Below are 22,455 nucleotides of genomic sequence, written 5' to 3' on the forward strand. Positions count from 1 at the left end.
CCACAGAGATTCGGTGAAAGTGTTAATAAATTGTTTTAATCAAGTAATACGTCTTGACGTAGGCAGAGCATGGTGGCAAAAATAAGCAAAACATAAACAAAAGAAAACCCTGACCCACACTATTCTTCAAAGCAGATGAAACTTGCCTGCCTCCCGTTCAAAACAAAAGACAGAGTTTGTGTGAGTCTTCCGGGTCCTCTTTCTCCTGCTCTTCACTAATCTCTACTAAATAATATGCACAAACCCATCACCAGTTACCACCAGCTCTAAATAAATGTAATAAACTAAAAGTAACAAACATAAATCCCATATCGGGATCGTGCTTGTGGAACCAACATTAAATCAAGCTCTAACAAATTCCAAACGGAAAACAAAGGCCCAGCACGCAGCGGAGCTAGAGTGCTCCGTCTGCCACCAGGAGCGGATGGGAAGTGAGAGAGAGCCACATTCTCCAGACTGGGCGTCTTTAAGGCAGTTGGCCCGCCCACAATCACAGCCGGCGGGAGCTCACGTGACCTGTATAGAAAATTATAAACAGTAACACGTAACACCCCCACCCTTAAAGAAAATAAATTGGTTTAAATAACAATATAGAAATATACAAACCATTAACGTTCAGCAGAAAAATAAACCTTGCTAAACTGAAACAGAGAAAAAAAATTAAAGGTGCAATCAATACACATTTGTTTTAAACAATTTATTTACCATAATTTCCATCAAGCACGGGACAATGCATCTGCAACTACATTGTCGCGTCCTCGGATGTGCCTAATCTGCAAGTTGTACCCTTGCAAAATCAAGCTCCACCGCATTAAGCGCTGGTTAGAATTGCGCATGCGATCGAGAAAAACCAGTGGGTTGTGGTCGGTGTATACCACAACCGGACATACGGCACCTCCGACATAGACCTCAAAGTGCTGAAAGGCAAGCACAAGAGCAAGGGCTTCCTTTTCTATGGTCGAATAAGCACGCTGATGTCGGTTAAACTTGCGCGAGAAGAAACAGACAGGATGTTCAAGACCCTCCTCGTCATGCTGCAAAAGAACAGCCCCCGCTCCCAGATCGCTCGCATCAACAGCGAGGGAAAAAGGCCGAGAAAAGTCAGGAGCGGCCAGCACAGGCGCAGTAGTCAGCAATGCTTTAACGGACTCGAAAGCCGCTTGGCTCCGTGAAGTCCAGTCGAAGGTTACTTTTGAACTGAGCAAATCAGTGAGGGGTGAGGCAAAAGCAGAGAAATTTTTGCAAAATGACCGGTAGTAACCTACCATGCCCAGAAAACGGCGGAGTTCGCGACGAGTGGTTGGAGGAGGATAATTCAAAATCGCCTCAATTTTTGACTGGACAGGACGCACCTGCCCACGGCCAACCACTTTACCCAAATACACCACGGTGGCTTGGCCAAACTCACATTTGGCTAAATTGATGGTTAAATTAGCTTCTGATAGCTTACGAAACACAGTAGAAAGATGGGCCATATGCGAAGGCCAGGTGGCACTATAAATGACTAAATCGTCTAAATAGGCCTCGCAATTAGGCACACCATCAAGAACGCCATTGATAAGCCTTTGAAAGGTGGCGGGAGCGTTCCGAAGGCCGAAGGCCATGGCGGTGTACTGAAGGAAGTGATCAGGTGTCACAAAGGCTGAAATCTCTTTGGCACGGAGTGTCAGCGGAACTTGCCAGTAACCCTTCAATAGGTCGATTTTACTGACAAATACCGCTGAGCCCAAACGATCAACACAGTCGTCAATACGTGGTAATGGGTAGCTATCAGCCTTGGTAACGGCATTCACCCTCCTAAAATCCGTGCAAAAACGCATGGAACCATCACTCTTTGGAACAAGCAAACAAGGCGAACTCCATGGGCTATTACTAGTTTCTGCAATGCCATTTTTCAGCATGAATTTTACCTCATTTTGAAACAACAACCTTTTATGCGGATTTGTACGATACGGATGCTGTTTAATTGGACATGTAACCCCCACATCAATGTCATGTTCAATTGCCGTTGTTCGACGAGGCACATCAGGAAACAAACTCTCATTTTTTTTAATCAAGGAGATTAAATCGTTGCGTTCGAATGTTGATAAATTAGACAAAAATACATCTAAATCATTAAGAACTTCAGAATTCTTCATTCTCCCTTCAATAACCTCCATCGATGGAGTACGACCCTCATCTTCAAGGAAAGGACTCGCCACAGCACCGTGTTGTACTGACAGAGACGCATTTTCTCCTTGTCCCACAACCGCCAGTGAAGAAACAACTTCAGCACCACGCGCCTTGGACAGCGCCGGTTTAGTTGCGCAAGCATTTTCACGGACAGTTGAAGCGCAAGGCGGGGTGAGTTCCGAGATTGAATCTTCTCCTCGATCACAGTACAATTTTAAACGGTTAACGTGACACAGTGTGGTCCTTCTCCTTCGGTCTGGAGTAGAGATGACATAATTCAAATCATTCATTCTGCGAGCAACGCAATAAGGTCCACTATAACGAGCATGTAAAGCGGAACCCATTCCCGGAATCAGCACAAGAACTTTATCACCAGGACTGAAACTTCGGGAAACAGCCTTCTGATCAAACCTCTGTTTCATTCTCTTCTGACAAAGACCTAAATTGTCTCTAGCCAACTGACATGCACGGCTAAGCCTGTTACGCATGGTGGACACGTAATCAGTCAAACTGGAAAACTCTTTAGGCTCGGCGAGCCACGACTCTTTCAACAGTTTTAAAGGTCCACGAACCGTGTGTCCGAAAACCAGCTCTGAGGGGCTAAAACCCAAACTCTCCTGTACCACCTCACGTACAGCGAAAAGAGCAAGCGGTACACCTTCATCCCAATCACGCTGAAACTCAAGGCAAAAACACTTGAGTATACTTTTCAAAGTCTGATGGAACCTTTCAAGTGCGCCTTGAGTCTGTGGACGGTACGGGCTGGAGGTAACATGATGGACAGCGAGCTGACGCATAGCTTGCGCAAACGCACGGGACATAAAATTAGTACCGCGGTCGGTCTGAATGGTTTTCGGAAGCCCAAAAACAGAGAAGAAACCCATCAGGGCTTTAATAATGACAGGAGCTGTAATTTTACGGATCGGTATGGCCTCTGGAAAACGAGTCAAGCTACACATTATGGTGAGTAACCACTGATTCCCAGATTTTGTTCGAGGCAATGGGCCAACACAGTCTAGTATAACTCGTTCAAAAGGCTCAGACGTAACCGGAATCGGCTGTAAAGGCGCAGGCGGGATCACCTGGTTAGGTTTACCAGTGACCTGACATAGATGACATGTTCGGCAGTATCTCACGACATCCTTTTTAATACCTGGCCAGAAAAAATGGCGTAAAACTCTGTCAGTAGTCTTATTTACGCCGAGATGACCCGCGAAGTGATGGTCATGAGCTATACTCAAAACTTTATCACGAAAAGAAACTGGGACAACAATTTGAAAGAGAACTCTCCACTCATCTTGCGCTGAGGCCATAAGAGGTCTCCACTTGCGCATTAAGACACCATCTCGTAAAAAATAGCCATGCGGCGAATGCTCAATGTCTTCTTCAGATATAGCATCTGAAAGGAGAGAAGACAGAGACGGGTCAATTTTCTGTTCCTTAATAAGCTGCTCTCGACTCATAGAAAAATTAGGAACAGAGGAAAACGACAGTGAAGCAGAATTCGAAGATAAATCACTATCGCTAGAGAGTGAAGGTCGAGCAATAAAAGTATCACTAAGATCAAGTTGATCCTCAATTTCATCTTTTTTTATCTTCTTCGCCATCGCACGAGTAACCACGCTAGAGGTGAAAACCCCAGGGAAATTAATTGACAGGTCATCGGTACAAGAATTTGGTAATGCATGAGACACTATTGGACAAGGTAAAACTTTTCCACCACACAAATCGTTACCAAGCAGCACAGCTACATTTTCAACAGGCAGGGAAGGGCGTACACCCATGGTAACTTTGCCAGTGACTAAGTCAGACATAAGGGAAATCTCATGCAGAGGGACATTAACATAACCCATTTCAAATCCACGTACAAGAATACTATCCCCAGTAAAAGTCTTCTCACTAAAAGGCAACACATCTTGTACGATAAAGCTCTGTGAAGCGCCAGTGTCACGCAGAATTTTTACAGGAATTTTTGAGCGTTCACCGGGCAAAGAGACAAAGCCATCCATTATAAAAGGCGCAAAACTGTGGTTATCAGTGTCGTCCCTACTCACAGGCAAGTTCGAAACACACAACCCTACCTCTGATCTACCAGAAACTGGTTGACTCGCTACCTTATTTTTACGTTTCAGAGAATAACACTCTGCCAGAACATGACCACGTTTCTTACAGTACGCGCAGGTCGGAGCTGTAGCGTTAGACCCCGACGGACGCCAGTCTGAAGAGCGGCCAGAAACAGGCACGGTTTCTCTAGAAACCTTGGACACATTTGGATGACTAGAAACGTTTTGTGAAAATTTTGAATTAGAAGGAACACGCTTGTGTGTGAGTACATATTCATCCGCAAGTACAGCTGCACGAGCCGGAGTCAGATTCTGATGCTCACTAACATGGGTAGCGACTATTTGAGGGAGACCGTTTTTAAAATCTTCAAGAACAATCAAATCACGAAGAGATTGAAAGGTTGTCACTTCTTGCGAGCTAAGCCAGCGATCGAATAGCATTTCTTTTTCTCTAACATACTCGACATGTGTAAGAGCTTCAGGTTTATGATAATTGCGAAATTTCTGTCGATACGCCTCAGGCACAAGAGCATAAATGCGCAAAACAGCATGCTTAACTTTCTCGTAATCTGCTGCGTCTTCCAGAGTTAACGAGGAATACGCTTCCTGCGCTTTCCCAGTAAAAACACACTGCAACGTCATGGTCCAAATTTCTTTGGGCCATTTAAATGTTGTTGCTACGCGCTCGAAATGTGCAAAAAACTTATCAACTTCGCTCTCATTAAAAGGTGGAACAAGGCGAATGTTACGAGTTATGTCAAATTGATCTTGCCTAACTGAAATACCAGCCTCACGAGCCTTCAGCTCGAGCTCTTTGATACGTAATGCTTGCGCAAACTCAAGATCTTTCAATCTAAATTCATGTTCTCTCTTCTCCCGTTCTCGTACTGTCTGTCTATCAGCCTCTAATCTAGTTTTTTCGCGTTCCCATTCAATTTCCTTCTCTCTTAACTGTAAACGTTTTAATTCTAGTGCTGCTTTACTAGGTGAAGGTGGAGGTTCAATAGGAAAACGCTTACCCTCAGGCAATGTAGATGCATCCGGAGACACTTTCAAAAATACTCCAAGTTCTCGCAAACCTTCAAGAAGCCTATCCTGAAGTTCAGCCTTGGAAGGGTTACCACTCACCTCAAGTTTATAGTGGCCAGCAATTCTTACAAGATCATCACGCGTAGCAGTTAAGAAAACCTCCTGTGAAGGAGCGAGAATGAAGGCATCTAAATTAAACATTGCGAAAAATACGGAATAGGTCCACCCTAAACGAAAAAAAATTAAATATACTATAGAAAAGTCACCGAAAATCCACGGCATAATTAACAAAGGGCGATCACAGCAAACTAATGCGCACTCACAGCGCGCAGTGCGACCACCACAGAAAAAGATTTTCACTAAGAGAAAATCGAACTTACAAAAATGCCAAAAAAAAAAAAAAAATTGACAAATATAGTTCAAAACCCGGCTAAGCGAGCCCCCATTTATATGTTACGAACCCATCAAATGAATTATGGATCAACATAACATATAAAAGACCACAGAGATTCGGTGAAAGTGTTAATAAATTATTTTAATCAAGTAATACGTCTTGACGTAGGCAGAGCATGGTGGCAAAAATAAGCAAAACATAAACAAAAGAAAACCCTGACCCACACTATTCTTCAAAGCAGATGAAACTTGCCTGCCTCCCGTTCAAAACAAAAGACAGAGTTTGTGTGAGTCTTCCGGGTCCTCTTTCTCCTGCTCTTCACTAATCTCTACTAAATAATATGCACAAACCCATCACCAGTTACCACCAGCTCTAAATAAATGTAATAAACTAAAAGTAACAAACATAAATCCCATATCGGGATCGTGCTTGTGGAACCAACATTAAATCAAGCTCTAACAAATTCCAAACGGAAAACAAAGGCCCAGCACGCAGCGGAGCTAGAGTGCTCCGTCTGCCACCAGGAGCGGATGGGAAGTGAGAGAGAGCCACATTCTCCAGACTGGGCGTCTTTAAGGCAGTTGGCCCGCCCACAATCACAGCCGGCGGGAGCTCACGTGACCTGTATAGAAAATTATAAACAGTAACACGTAACAACCAAGCACCACGTCTGTGTCAATCACTGCATTCACACCTGTAATGCTATCTGGACGGTACACAAAGCACCTGGATCACATGCAGCTATTCATATTCAAGCCAAAAAAACTCATTATATTTAACCTTGCATTATTAATGCGCTTCATCAAAGGGCACACATGCACACTTAGAGATGTAGATACAGACAGGCGGGCTACATGACCACTTATACTCTAAATTTAGCCTAGCCTCTGAAACCATCGGGGACATCCAGTTCTTTGACAATCAATTGACAGAATATTCAGCGATTCACCTTTGCAATTCAGATGAGATGGTGTCTCTGGAGGCTTCCAGACAACAAACGGACCCCATTACGTGCTAGTGTTCAAATCCATGGATAAAGCACATGGATAAACACCTACAGTTCAGTTCAAAACGGCAGTAAAAATCCTTGAAATTATTTCTTCAGAGAATATATCTTGAATTAAGTTCATTTTCTTGCACCACTGGATTTTTTTCTCCTCTTGTTTTAAGCTTAATGTTTGCCAGTATGATGAGATAAATAAACCCCAAATATTCATGATTTTATATATATATATTAAGCAAATTGTACATCTCTATCTATCTCTATCGTACATTACAATTTAAAAATCCTAAAACAACACACTAACAGCATGTGCCAAACTGAAGGGCCGTAATTTTGAAAGTCTGTATGTAAATGAGGGCAGCTGGTCAGTAGGCTCAGAAGAAGGGGAGGACACATGGAAATACCTCGTCCCTGGGGAAAGGGGCGGCCCGTGGCTGACTGTTACGAATGGCCTTGGGCGGTTGGAGGCTCCAATTGACAGCGGAGACAGTGGTCATGGTTAACAGGGTTTTTATTGCAGTACAGGATGACAATCACTCAGGATTGATGGGACGAGAAACAAAAACAAAACAAACAAAAACTTAGATGCCACAAAATATTGATACAAAACATAAGGTCAAAGCAATCTACATCAAATAAGCATAACCTGACCTGTATGTGCAACTGTACTACATAAGCAGTACTTTCCCAGAGTCCCCAATTGCAAACTCAGAACTATTCATGGTCTGCCTAGACCTCTCCTCACCTCCTATCTCTGAACTATCCTACTAACTTTCTGGAGTCATTTTATAGGCCTGACTCCTCCCACTCGGGAACATACCACCTGGAAGATAACATAGTTCACATACTTTACAGGAGTACATAATAATAATAATAATAATAATAATAAAGAAAACAAAAACAAAAGTAATAAATACAAATGAACATGCATGCAAGGAAGCATATCTGCAAGTACACATATTCACGAAAACACATAACTCAAGAAACTATGAGAATAAACTCTCCGGTGACGTCACTCACATAAACGCGCCATCATTTGGCGCGTATACAAAGATCTATAAATAGACCGGATGTCTAACCAGACAGGTTTGGCCAAGGACTCAACATGTGGTAAGCATCATCTATATCTCTTCCACTATTCAATAAAATATGTAAATCAAATAGCCTACTCGTGGTGGTGATTTATTTCTGTACGAGGAAAGACAATTATATTATGCCATCATCATATGCACTCCTATTACGGTTGCTAGTTCTCATAACTCCGATAAAACTACATACAGGACATCATACACAAGTTAACAACACAATGATATCAAATGTCACACAGGTCAATGCATACATGAATATATGTCGGCTAACAGACTGTAACACATGACGCCGGTGTATGCGCGTAACGTGCATGTGTGCGTGTAGTCCGTGTATGTGTGTGTGTAGTCCGTGCACAGTCGCAGGCTTACCCTGTGACATTTCCTCCCCCTTCCCCAGACACCACTCGTGGTGTCCTGGAGAGGAAATCTGCAGTGCAGTTTTCCGAGCCAGTCCGATAGACAACCTCAAAATCGAATGGCTGTAGAGCCAGGAACCACCGTGTTATACGGGCATTTGTGTCTTTCATTCGGCCCAGCCAAACCAGTGCCCGATGATCAGTCTCTAATTTAAACCTCCTACCAATGAGGTAATACCTGAAAGAGTCTAAAGCCCATTTGACAGCCAGGCATTCCTTCTCTACGGTTGAATACCGTGTCTCTCGTGGAAGGAGTTTCCTGCTGATAAAAGCAATGGGTCTCAAGTGTCCTTGCTCTCCCTGCAACAGTACAGCCCCAAGGCCAAATTGTGAAGCATCAGTCTGCACTGTAAAAACTCGATCAAACTCCGGACTCTGCAACATTGACTCTTTGCATAACGCATCCTTCAAGTCCATAAAAGCACGCTCACAGTCTGCAGTCCAGTTAGGCTTGTTGGGTTTGTTCTTCTTCGTGAGCTCAGTAAGGGCTACGGCTTTCTCAGAAAAGTTCGGGATAAAGCGTCTATACCACCCCACCAGGCCAAGGAACGACCTTACCTGCTTCTTGGTTACAGGCCGCTCAGCCTGTTTAATGGCCTCAACCTTCCCAACCTGCGGGCGTATGACTCCACGCCCCAGCACATGACCAAGATAGCAGGTCTCTGTCTTAGCTATCGTGCACTTGTCTGAGCGAATAGTAAGACCAGCATTCTTTATTCGAGTTAACACCTCTTTGAGATGTACTAGGTGACCCTGCCATGTCCTACTATAAATAATAATGTCATCTAAATATGCTGCTGCGTACCTCTCAGTTCCCCTAAGGATCTGATCGATCATCCTCTGAAAAGTCGCAGGAGCCCCATGTAGCCCGAAAGGAAGCACGCGGAATTGATAGTGCCCAAACGGAGTCTTGAACGCTGTAAACTCTTTACTGTCTGGACTTAAGGGCACCTGCCAATAGCCTTTGCACAGATCAAGAGTTGTAAGGTACTGTGCACTGCCAAGCTTTTCAATTAAATCGTCTACTCTGGGCATAGGGTAAGGATCAAATTTGCTCACCGAATTGAGTTTTCTGAAGTCCAAACAGAATCTTAGGGACCCATCTTTCTTAGGCACCAGCACAATGGGGTTGTTCCACTCACTGACTGATGGTTCTATGACCTCTAGTTTCTGCATCATTTCCAACTCTTGCTTCATGATGGGCACCAGCCTTTCTGGAACTCTGTACACTGATTGTCGGATCGGTTTCACATCCTTCAAGTAAATGTGATGTTGTACCAGATCTGTCTTCCCAGGTGTGTCCTGGAACAGCTGATCAGGTATACAATTTTGCAGCTGATTTCTTTGTTCAACTGTCAAATGTTGAAGATTTAAAGGATACTCACTTCCACGAACAGGCAAGAACTGCTCCTCTACCTCGTCCTCTTCCTGTACTGCCCTCACCAAGAGCTCCTTCACCTCCGCTCTTACTGGTTCTGGCTGTGAAGACGGACTGTGCCACTTCTTCAACATGTTGACGTGAAAAGTCTGCAAAGGTTTATTTCTCGCTGGCATTTCTATTTCATACGTTACTGGACCAACTTTCTTACTCACTTGGTATGGACCTTGCCATTTGGCCAACAGCCTGTTCTCTGACGTTGGAAGCAACAATAAAACTTGCTCTCCTGCTTGGAAAGTTCGGGACCTGGCCTTCTGGTCATACCATGTCTTCTGCTTCACTTGTGACTCTTGCACACTCTCTCGTGCCCGGGTGGATGCCAATTGCAACTTCTCTCTCATTTTGAGGATGTACGAGAGAATATTCTGTTTGGTAGGCTTGTCACTGGCTTCCCAACTGTCTCTCAAAACATCCAATGGACCTCGGACCTGGTGAGCAAACAGCAATTCAAAAGGAGAAAACCCGGTGGATGCTTGGGGAACTTCGCGGTAGGCAAACAACAGGTAAGGCAGCCATTTGTCCCAGTCTTTTCCATTTTCAGACACAAACTTCTTCAACATGCCTTTTAAGGTCTGATTAAATCTTTCTACCAGACCATCAGTCTGGGGGTGATACGGAGTAGTACGGACTCTCTTAATGCCCAGTAACTGATAGACTTGTTTTAGGGTACGACTCATAAAATTGGGGCCTTGGTCAGTCAAAACTATTTTAGGGATGCCTACGTGTGAGAAAAAATTCAACAGTGCAGCTGCAATCTGTTTTGCAGTAACGTCTCTCAAAGGGTAGGCCTCGGGATACCTGGTTGCATAATCACAAACTACCAGAATAAACCGGTTCCCTTTCTGACTTCTCTCCACAGGTCCAACAATGTCAACCCCTATCCTCTCAAAAGGTGTATCCACTGCAGGTATCGGAATAAGAGGTGCCTTTGCAGGTGTCCTGCCAACTGCTAACTGACACTCAGAACAAGTCTTGCAATACTCTTTCACTTCGGCATACATACCGGGCCAATAAAACCGTTTGGAAACTCTCCTCAATGTCTTCATGAATCCCATGTGACCTGACCAAGGTATTGAATGGCTGAGCTCTAACACCTTTCTGCGCTGAGCTTTGGGTACTACTAACTGCGAACCTTCCTCTTCACTCTGTCTGTAAAGAAGACCTTGTTTTATCCTAAATGTCTCACCATACAATGAACTCACCGTTGCATCTTTGCTAACTTTCCCAAAACATTCAGACAAGGTAGCATCCTCCTTCTGAAGCTGTCGTAATTCACTGGGTATGACCAAATCTGACTCATCAATCTCTGGTTCTTCCCACTCAAACTTTGTTTGTTCTGAGCTATCCATCAAATCTGCAACTCTTTTTCTACGTTTGTCCAATCTATCTTCCTCAGACAACCCTTCTTCAGCTAGACTTTCCTCCAGAAAAAATGGCATCTCCTGCAGGTTGCTATCTACCGAATCTTCAGTTTGTGCTACCTGGGTAAACTTTTGAGCCTGTGCTCGAGTAACTACCCCACACCAAGCTGTCTCCTGCACCAAGTCTGCTAATATGGGCATATCAGTTCCTAGCAACACAGGATAGGGCAGGTTTGTGGTAACACCTACGTTCATCAAAAATGACTGCTTGTTAACCTCCAAATACACCTCAGCAGTAGGCAATTCTGACTTATCTCCATGTACACAACAAACCATTACGGTTTCCTCGGTCCAGGACTCCCTAGCTATATATTGTGACTGTACTAACGTACGTGTACACCCCGTGTCTACCAACGCCATCAACGGCTTACCATTCAACAACACTGAAATAATGGGCTCCTTATCCGGCCTCACCACTACTTTAGAGCTAGACTGGGGCACATAACATAAACTGGCAGCTTTAGGTTTTCTCAAAGGACAATATGGGCTAGTGTGTCCTACCTCTCCACAATTATAACATACTATATCACCCCTAGGCAATATCTGGCGTGTGACTACTGGCAGTGAAGGCTTCGGGTCGGTGACTTTAAAACTTTGGGCTTGACTTTGAGAGAACGAACTACCCGCTGACCCCACAGACTTACCTCTCGCCTCCGGAAAGATACCAGAGTATCGAAAGGTCCCAGCAGATCCCTTCCGCGCTGCTATATAGGACTCTACCAGGTCGGCTGCTTCTCCTGCAGTACTGGGATTCCTCTCTTTAACCCAGATCCTCACCTCTGGATACAGCACTCTCATATACTGCTCCAACACCAAGGTTTCCACCATCTCCGTTTTACTGCTCACGTCCAGTTGGACCCACTTTGAGAACAAGTCTTTTAAGCGAATGTACAACTCTGTTGGGGACTCCTCAGCGGCAGTGTTCAATGAACGAAATCTCAGTCTATAGGTTTCTGGACTAATCTCATATTTCTTGAGAATCACCTCTTTGACTCGGCCATAGTCGGAGGTATAGGCAGGTGCCATAGCGACAAAAGCACTTCTCGCTTTTCCAGTGAGCAATGGAATCAGATGAACCGCCCAATCCTCTCTTGGCCACCTGTACACCTCTGCCAGTCTCTCAAAGGTAGTCAGAAAATGTTCCACATCATCACTGTCTTGTAGTTTTGGCAATGGAGATACCTGATTCAGCACTCGTACACCTTCCTGATCTGAACAGATAACTTTGCGCCTGGCATGCTCCACGTCCATCTGCATCTGTGTGACCTGATGATTGAGGACCTTGTATTGCTGTTCCCGCCTTATTGACTCTTTCTCTTGCCTCTCGTCCCTCTCCTTCTGGTACTGCAGGAAGGCCTGAAACATCCCTGCCAGGGCTGTCACAGCCACATCACCTGTGGTGGTTGGGACCTCAGCAGGTTGAACCCCTTCCTCTGGAACTCCACCCCCTGCACCTTGATCTCCTTCTGCTTCCAAATCTGTAGTCAGCTGACCCCTGGTCTTCGGTGGCATTTTTGAGTCACGGTCACTTTAACCACTGTTAAACACCAACTGTTACGAAGCTTCACTTCTGACACCAATTGTTACGAATGGCCTTGGGCGGTTGGAGGCTCCAATTGACAGCGGAGACAGTGGTCATGGTTAACAGGGTTTTTATTGCAGTACAGGATGACAATCACTCAGGATTGATGGGACGAGAAACAAAAACAAAACAAACAAAAACTTAGATGCCACAAAATATTGATACAAAACATAAGGTCAAAGCAATCTACATCAAATAAGCATAACCTGACCTGTATGTGCAACTGTACTACATAAGCAGTACTTTCCCAGAGTCCCCAATTGCAAACTCAGAACTATTCATGGTCTGCCTAGACCTCTCCTCACCTCCTATCTCTGAACTATCCTACTAACTTTCTGGAGTCATTTTATAGGCCTGACTCCTCCCACTCGGGAACATACCACCTGGAAGATAACATAGTTCACATACTTTACAGGAGTACATAATAATAATAATAATAATAATAATAAAGAAAACAAAAACAAAAGTAATAAATACAAATGAACATGCATGCAAGGAAGCATATCTGCAAGTACACATATTCACGAAAACACATAACTCAAGAAACTATGAGAATAAACTCTCCGGTGACGTCACTCACATAAACGCGCCATCATTTGGCGCGTATACAAAGATCTATAAATAGACCGGATGTCTAACCAGACAGGTTTGGCCAAGGACTCAACATGTGGTAAGCATCATCTATATCTCTTCCACTATTCAATAAAATATGTAAATCAAATAGCCTACTCGTGGTGGTGATTTATTTCTGTACGAGGAAAGACAATTATATTATGCCATCATCATATGCACTCCTATTACGGTTGCTAGTTCTCATAACTCCGATAAAACTACATACAGGACATCATACACAAGTTAACAACACAATGATATCAAATGTCACACAGGTCAATGCATACATGAATATATGTCGGCTAACAGACTGTAACACATGACGCCGGTGTATGCGCGTAACGTGCATGTGTGCGTGTAGTCCGTGTATGTGTGTGTGTAGTCCGTGCACAGTCGCAGGCTTACCCTGTGACACTGACATTCAGCCCGACTCACCCCCCTTCATGAGATAGAGGGCTGGAACTCAATACGGGTCATGCCTGAATGTCAGCGCAGTGAAAGGTCAGCGGGGACATGTGAGGCTCATCACGTTCTTATCATCCATGAGGCTTCTGCAGCGAGGACTGCACTGCATTAGCCCCGACACCTACTAAAGCAATCTTGATACAAAGGGCAAAGGTCAGGGAATCATTATTAACACGCATATTATGGGATTCTCACTCTGCTGGGGCATTCGGCGGAACACATAACTTGCTTTCTCCGCCTCTTACGCTCTCCTCATTGTCCTTTATATGAGATACTATCTCTCGCTATTTCTTATCTATGCTGTGTACAGCAAAACTGGATACTATTCATATTGAGGTGGCAGTAATGACAACTGATAAAATGGCTTTTTATGGCTCATATGCTTTTCAACTGGTGGGTCACAAGCTAAAAATGTGCCATGCCTGTTCTGATAAGATCATGGAGCGAAACATTCAAACGGAACTCACCATATAATGATGTTTAATTAAGATAGTGAAATAAACAGGCTTATGAACTTTTAAAAGGAAGAAAAAAAATGTCCAATCAAACTTCCAATGAAGCCTTTTTGTCGACCACGGTGTGCTTTGTTGTGTGAAGTATTGACTGCTGAGAGCATGAAACTGTTGCATTCAAGAAACCGAAATGGTCCAATTCAGCATGTTAACAATTTTGATTGTTTGGCCTATGTAGTTCATTGTGATATTAGTACATTTCAATGTTTTACTAAAGTTTGAAATACTTTTTTTTTATTTCTATATAACTTATCAGGTAAAATCTGGGTTGTAAAACAAAAGTTGTCGAGAAGCACTGTGACAAAAATATAGTTTTTTTGTGACAAATATAATTTTTTCATTTTTATTAAATTCATACTTTTAAGACCATTATCTTACACCAATTTTTTCTTGTTTTAAGCATAATATGTGAAAAATAAGTGTAGAACATTCAAAATATATTCTCAGAAAACAAATCTAGATATAGGCTACTAGATATTTGTTCTTGCTATCTTGGTTGTACTATTGGAAAATATTGTTATTTAGAAAACAAATAAGTAAATAAATACATTCACAATATATTCTCTGAAAACAAGTGTTATGTTACACCATTTTGTTTTGAAGATGTTTGGATATTTCCACCTGTTTTTAAGCATAAATTGGCATAAATTAATGCATACATGCATCAATTCAAGATATATTCTCCAAGATATATCCTATCCATCATATTAACAATTTTGCAATTTTTTTGGCCTATGTAGAATGTAATATTAAATTTCAATGTTTGATTTTAAATACATTTTACTTTATATATTATGATACCCAGTGGGTTTTGAAACTAAAGTAGTTGAGAAGCACTGCCACTGTGCATAAATATTTCTCAAACTTCAATGGACCTGCCTCATTGGTACACCCTTCTTTATTCCAGCTTGAGGTGTAGGTCTCTATAGTCTTTTGGGGAGTGAATTCAGATTGTGGTCTATAGAGATATGCGTGTTATTAATCTCTCTGTCCCGGCCGTACAGATGTGCAGTTGGATTCTCCAATGGCTCTTTTATCATTCAGCCTTTAAGAAGATTAGTATGCTCTCCTCCTCTCTTAGCCTGTCCCACCCCTCTACAAGAACCCATGGGATCTTCTCATGGTGACCAGTCATGTGCAGATGTGTGGGGATCTTTCAATTCTCAATTCCAGGAGGATTTGAAATTCCACATTTTCTTATAGCATCTTGTCCCCAAAAAAGAAAGTGAAAACTGTAAGAGAATCCATGTTTGCATACAAAAATATACCATGGTATTTGCATTGTTTCCTTTGCTGCTCAAAAGTTTGGGTTCAGATACATTTTGTTTTTTGAAAGTCTCTTATGCACGTACAAAAATAACAAAAAACAGCAATATTTTTCAATATTGTGAAAAAACTGTTTTGTACTTAAACTGTATTTTAAAATGCGCTTTATTCCTGTGGTGGCAAAACTAAATTTTTAAATTCTAAATTCAGTCTTCAGTGTCACATGATCTTTTAGAAATCATTATAATATGCTGATTTGCTGCTCAATAAAATGTTTTTTGTTGTTTTTTTTTCAGGATATATTAAGTTCAAAATAACAATTTATTTAAAATTTAAATCTTCTGCAACATGATAATATTTCAGTACTTTGGTTTATATAACAGTACAATGGTATTACCATCAGATACCATAGTACTACGTTTGTGCCTTTTTGTGGTGAGGGTTTATTAATTCCCTCACAGAAAAAGTTATGTCGAAGTAGATGGTAATTCCATTTGACGTAATGTTAATCATGGTACTGAATGATTACTGTATTTATATACCATAGTACTTACACAGCACTCCGTGGTACTTGCAGGAATACCATGGTACAAAATACCATAGTAGTTTTGAGGTGCCATGTCCAAAAAAATTACTTTTTAGTACTATTTTCTGTGCTGATTTTGAAAACATGACAAATTAATTTAAATATGTAGAATGTATTAAATGGAGCTAAGAATACTAAAGTTTTACTGATATCTGAAAGCATTATGAGATTAGCCATAATACTTAATAAACAAACATGAAAGGATTTGTATAATTCTACGAATTGCAGATGTTCCAGTTTTGAAGATTATTATTCATTGTATTTTCACAGTTTAACTTTCAAACACACTGCTAGTTCTTCTCTAACTGTTTTGGCTTCCAACTGTCATCCTTTTGCTTCTCTTTTGCTTCGTAGAGGAACATCGTGAGCCAGACTGGGATACAGCTGTCAAAAACACTGAGGAACGAGGCTTGGAAGTCATCAAACAAAAGAAGGAGGATGGTCTCCCTTCACATGGTAAGTAAACCGATTGAAAAGTTGTGTTGGTACCAGAGTAACACTATCCCTAAATGCACTTCAGTATCTTCGGAGAAACTCTTAAGCATGTCTTAGGCGATGTCGCACTTTCTCAAAAACAAACGTGAACATACAAATCCCAGGCTTGAAGTATATGCTCTTCACCAGTAATTAAAATCCTATGGGCAAAGAAGGACAGATGATTAAAAAGGCTAGGCTCATGGATAACCATAATCCTTTAACGAACGCTCCTCAGCTGCTTCTCTTCATGTTCCTGAAAAGCCTTCAGACAATTTGAGGACATCAAAAAGCTGAGAAAACCTTGAAAGGCATAACAATCCAGGTTGAGGCAGGACAAACCTGGACAGTCGTGATAATTTAAAGGTTTTACAGGCTGATCTGACACCCTGTGTGACTCCAAAGCCTATATTAGCTTACACACATGAAGTTAGAGGACGTCTGAGGTAAAGTGAGCTAAAGAGTTCTAGGATAATGACAAATGACTTGAGAACAGCCACATATGTTTGTACATATATATATATATATATATATAGATATTAAGATGTTGACCTCTCTCTCTCTCTCTCTCTCTCTCTCTCTCTCTCTCTCTCTCTATATATATATATATATACAGTGCTATGCATAAGTTTAGACACCCATGCTAAAGTTGCCTAAAAAGAGGAATAAAAAATCATCTTTTGGAAATTGATCTTAATGCCTTAATTTAAAAAATGAGGAAAACTCCAACCTTTAAGGACACCAATTTTCTTTGTGAATGAATAATGTATCGTAAAAAAATAAATGTTCTTCCTTAAAATACAGGGTGCATAAGTTTGGACACCCCTATGTTAAATTCCCATAGAGGCCGGCAGATTTTTATTTTTAAAGGCCAGTTACTTCATGGATCCAGGATACTCTGCATCCTGATAAAGTTCCCTTGGCCTTTGGAATTAAAATAGCCCCACATCATCACACACTCTTCACTATACCTAGAGATCGGCATGGGGTACTTTCCGTAAGATCATATCTCAATGCAAATTAAACTAGCTTTTAGGCTAACTGAAATTAAACCATGTCAATATCTAGGTATGGTGAAGGGTATGTGATGATGTGGGGATATTTTAATTCCAAAGGCCAAGGGAACTTTATCAGGATGCATAGTATCCTGGATCCAGGAAATAACTGGCCTTTAAAAATAAAAATCTGCCTGCCTCTATGGGAATTTAACATAGGGGTGTCCAGACTTATGCACCCTGTATTTTAAGGAAGAACATTTATTTTTTTACGATACATTATTCATTCACAAAGAAAATTGGTGTCCTTAAAGGTTGGAGTTTTCCTCATTTTTTAAATTAAGGCATTAAGATCAATTTCCAAAAGATGATTTTTTATTCCTCTTTTTAGGCAACTTTAGCATGGGTGTCTAAACTTATGCATAGCACTGTATATATGAGAGAGAGAGACATCTTAATATCTAATAAACTTATTTTTGTAAACTAAATGCTTGCAAAGTGTGCTTGAGCTTTTGTTATTCAAAATAATATTGACTTGAATTAATTTTTCTATTTAATGTAATGACAGTCATACTTAAAAAACACATATGCATGTATGCATTTTTAAGTATGACTCATTGCATTTTACAGAATTGTGCTATTTTTATCCAAAATAATTGTATTAATTACAATTATTATGATATTTTGCTAAAGCAATTACATACTGAATTCTTGGTTGACTTTTAAAATCAAGTTAAACTAACACAAAGTATCAGAAAGTGACACCATTATCCTCAAATGAAACGGAGTTTGTTTTGGCACATTTGAGTATAGTTATCACTGGATTTTAATAGGTGTGAAATGTTTTAAAGATGACAAAAGTCACACAATTATTCTGTTTTTATTATCAATAACTATTGTCGGCAACACTTTATTTTGATGGTCTCTTTAACACTATGTTGACTACAGTATAAGTAACTTTGCACCTACATGTCTGCTAACTCTCATTAGAATGTTAGTAAACTGTTAGGGTTAGAATTTATTGACATGTGCAAATGTATAAAGCAGAGACAGTCTACTAATACTCTAATGAGAGTTAGTTGACATGCAGTTGCAAAGTTACGTATAGTGAGTAGAATGTTCAAAAGGGACCATCAAAATTAAGTACCGGTAAGTAACTTTGCAACTGCATGTCAACTAACTCTCATTACAGTATTAGTAGACTTTCTGCTTTATATCTGCTAACACTTTATTATGATGGTCCTCCAACAGACATTCTGCTGACTATAAGTAGCTTAACGCCTACATGTCAATAAATTCTGACCCTAACCCTACCAGTCTACTAATACTCTAGTAACTCTCTAATGGGAGTTAGTAGACATGTAGGTGCAACGCTACTTCTAGTCAACAGAATGTGTTAAAGGGACCATCAAAATAAAGTGAAACCCTATTGTCATTTGAAATCGAGTACTAGTTGCCATCCCTGATATATATCCGTTTACATCATTTACACACTGGCCTGTTCCCGCTGGCCGTATGTGTGGCACATGTGAACATTTGTTTGTGGTTGAAACATAAGAGTCATTGATTCAGTGCAGAGACGTGGCTCTGCTCCACACTCCCTATAAGACATGATTCAGCAGGCAACAATGAGCTCAGCATGAGGACAAACTTCATAAAGAGCCTCTGTTTCAGAGGAAAATCAATAAGAAAAACTTAGGAAGGCAGAGAACGCAAAAAAGGGACTGGATTGAATGAGGGATCAAGGAAAGAGCAGGGTCGCCATGTACGCAGCAACGAAAGAAGAACCAGCGGTGAGGAATGGAGAAATTTCAACAAAAACTGCAGCTCATTTTCACATTTCATTACAGAAAGAAAGCTATACAGCAGAAGTAGTCATTTTTAATGGAATTATCCATTTAATATTGATTACCGTAACGGCATCATTACAAATTATGTCCCTATTGCATTGCAAGAGCGGATCCTAGATGTTGCAGAGCTGCAGTTTTCTTCAATAGCATGGAAAGCAAAAAGTGGAACGTAAAAGACGGGAATTGGAAGGTGCAGGGCAGCCAGTGAGGTACTGTGCTATAGACCAGACTCACCCCATCCCTATACAGGCCTGAGGGCTCATTCAGCCCCCCTGCCTACAGCGCCGCCCCCGCACCGAAAGGCGAGAAGTTGAGGTGACTCCTCTGGAAGAGAGGAAAGAAAGACAGACAGAGAGAGAGAGAGAGAGCATTCAAAACACATATACAGCATTTCTTACATTCTTTTCACAACGTGAAATCATGTGCTCAATACACGTGATTACCTGTAGCAGATGTGCAGACATGATTGAATGCCAAAGAAACTAACTAAACAAACTGGATTGTATGATTTTCAGTACAAGGTTGCTTTGAAAAAAAAAAATGTACGCAATGACTGACTTTTTTAATAGTAGCCCCAAAATGTATTTAGACACTTGTCACATTAGATTCCTTATATTCAAAATATTATATCAATCACATGATCCACATAAAGGAGTGCATGCTAAATTTATTTTGATAAAACAATGAATATCAGCAACATGGTTTGATGTCACGCTCTAGGGCTTTTAATAAATTATAGATTACAATTGACAAATAATGCTAAATTTAGAATATTAAAATTGACTAATTTTCCACAATACTCTAAAATATGCATTATTAAAAAAGATTGTCCAAATATTTTGATTTTGAACAGTACATATAGGCTACAGTTTTATGATTTATATATGGACAGACAGAATGATAGATGGACAGACAGACAGACAGACAGACAGAATGAGTTTGTGCCATCTTTCTTTAAAACAGATGATACTTGGTTTGCTATTGAATTATTACCAATGACATTCATACATTTGAAAGTGTCTAAATACCTCACGGGGCCACACTGTATCTACAGTCGGTCAACATCTACAGGCCTGCGTGATACACAGCAGATCTGTCAGAATATATGCCTCTTCCGACCTTATCGCATACAGACACGGAGCAAGAATACTCCATTACCAGAGCGCCTGTCCGGGAACACTTCATTCCTCCTGCTGTCATTTTCCAAGCAATCTTCTGCACCCTGCGGATCTGAATGCTGATAAGGCCGGATTGTGCTCGCCTCATTCTCGCTCTCAATCGCAATCTCCGGCGAAACCAAGCTGATCAATAATTAAACATCATGATCTTCCGCGTGTTATGGGACGTTACAATGTGGATCAATAAGGAGCGGATGGACCAGACGAGAGGAGGAGTGCGAGACGGGGAAATATGAAGCAGGCGTGTGCTAATACATGATAAGGGGCATTAAAAGGCTGTTTCCTGCTTCCGAGTGCCATAAGGACATTAAGAGGTAGAGCGTCCCATTGAGGATGACCCCTAGTGGGGTTACATTTGAGTGATGAGAGCACATCGTCACTGCCATCTGTTTTTCCTAAAGTCAGGCCTTCGATAAAAGGACGGGTTTTACTGGTACAGATCAGGTTGTTTGAGGCCACGTCGCTAAATGCATCAAGACCGAGATGGTGGACATGTTTTAGCATCGGTTTGTCCGATGTTTTGAGAGAGCGTATCTGGCACAGCGCGGCGAATCTGAAACTTCAGTGTAAAGTTACCAGAGGACTGAGTATTGGTAGTGAGTGAGCATATACTCTAGTTGATGTGGTTTGAAAGGTTAGTGTCCAGTTTCAGAGAGTACTAGCATGTAGCTCTCTTCCCTCTGTAGGGGGCAATTCTGTCACTGTGAATATTTCATTATTCATATGAATAATTTAAGTTTTATTTAAGGTGAGCTCAGCATCTGTACAACAACACGTTTAAATATATTTAGTAGATATGTATCAGTCTTTTTGAATTGTTTCTTTACATTCACTTCCTGGTTTTTCAATGCAGTCTTGTGACCTTGACCCCTATCATGTGACACAGGCAGGAAACCGAGGACAGAATGGGATCCGGTAACCAGAGAGCCTGTGGCATTCACTGCTTCTTGAGGTACAAAGCGTCTCGGGTGACATTAGTGAAATGCACAGTGCTTCTACCCCGTTACCTTTCTAAAAAACAAAACCCAACATTTTGATACATGCTCAAGACTTCAGGGTGGAAAAATGTGCGAGGTTGGTCTGGTTAGACTAGATTGCACCATTAAAATCAATACAGATGTCTGCATGTGAAATGAAATGCCTGGTGTGGTGTGTGTGTTTAACTGACGGACATCTTGCTCCTTTGTACAGTATGTTGTAGTAGTGAGTATGATTTTCTTTTATTTTTTTAAGAAATTCATACTTTTATTTGGCATGACATTAAATTAATCAAAAGTGACATTTATCTTGTTATACAAAATATTCCCATATTAAAAAAATTGTTCTTTTACAAAAGAATCCTGAAAAAAAGGATCATGGTTTCTGCAAAAATATTAAGCAGCCCAACATTTTTCAAGAAATATTTCTTAAGCACCAAATCGTGGCTAATGAAAATTCAGCTTTGTCATCACAATAATAAATGTATGATATATTTCACAATATTACTGTTTTTACTTTTTTTTTTTATCAGATAAATACAGCCGTGGTGAGCATAATAGATCTTACCGACCCCAGACTTTTGAACAGTGTACATAATTTCAATAACTTCAGACGGTTGCATTAAAAGCAGCTTGTGATAGCATAAATCAGAATGAAATAAAACGGCTTTTATAGCATGTGTTCATTCATACGGCTTGTAAACAACGACCATAATTATTTGTAGGCAATTAACCATTGGACCAGCACACTTTAACGGGATAGTTCACCCAAAAATGAAAATTCTGTCATTTACTCACCCTCATGTTTTTCCAAACCTGTATGAATTTCTTTCTTCTGCTGAACACGAAAGATGTTTCAAAGAAAATGGGTAACTAAATAGTTGGAGTCCATTGACTTCCATAGTATGGGACAAAAAATGATATATGATGGAAG

At 41.1% G+C, this 22,455-nt stretch overlaps 1 protein-coding gene and 1 long non-coding RNA gene across 5 annotated transcripts in view; one reads left to right on the forward strand and one right to left on the reverse strand.

The window, feature by feature from the left end:
* LOC307001758 overlaps window positions 1–22,455 on the forward strand; it is a 75,232-nt gene that overhangs the window by 38,617 nt on the left and 14,160 nt on the right. The window contains exons 2-3 of the long non-coding RNA XR_013798315.1: window positions 16,402–16,503; window positions 21,431–21,496. This is a non-coding gene — a long non-coding RNA (uncharacterized lncRNA). The remainder of the gene's footprint in view (window positions 1–16,401; window positions 16,504–21,430; window positions 21,497–22,455) is intronic.
* The window catches only part of myo16 (myosin XVI), a 185,976-nt gene that overhangs the window by 5,269 nt on the left and 158,252 nt on the right, over window positions 1–22,455 (reverse strand). For 2 of the 4 annotated variants that reach the window (XM_079618671.1, XM_079618670.1), the window contains exon 35: window positions 19,601–19,690. The exons of the other annotated variants lie outside the window; for them this stretch is intronic. In XM_079618671.1, the coding sequence (XP_079474797.1) occupies window positions 19,643–19,690 (48 nt within the window). In that variant the 3' untranslated portion in view covers window positions 19,601–19,642. The remainder of the gene's footprint in view (window positions 1–19,600; window positions 19,691–22,455) is intronic. 4 annotated transcript variants of the gene reach the window in all.

Source organism: Phoxinus phoxinus, assembly GCF_949152265.1.
Source record: "Phoxinus phoxinus genome assembly, chromosome: 7".
Lineage (NCBI taxonomy): Eukaryota > Metazoa > Chordata > Actinopteri > Cypriniformes > Leuciscidae > Phoxinus > Phoxinus phoxinus.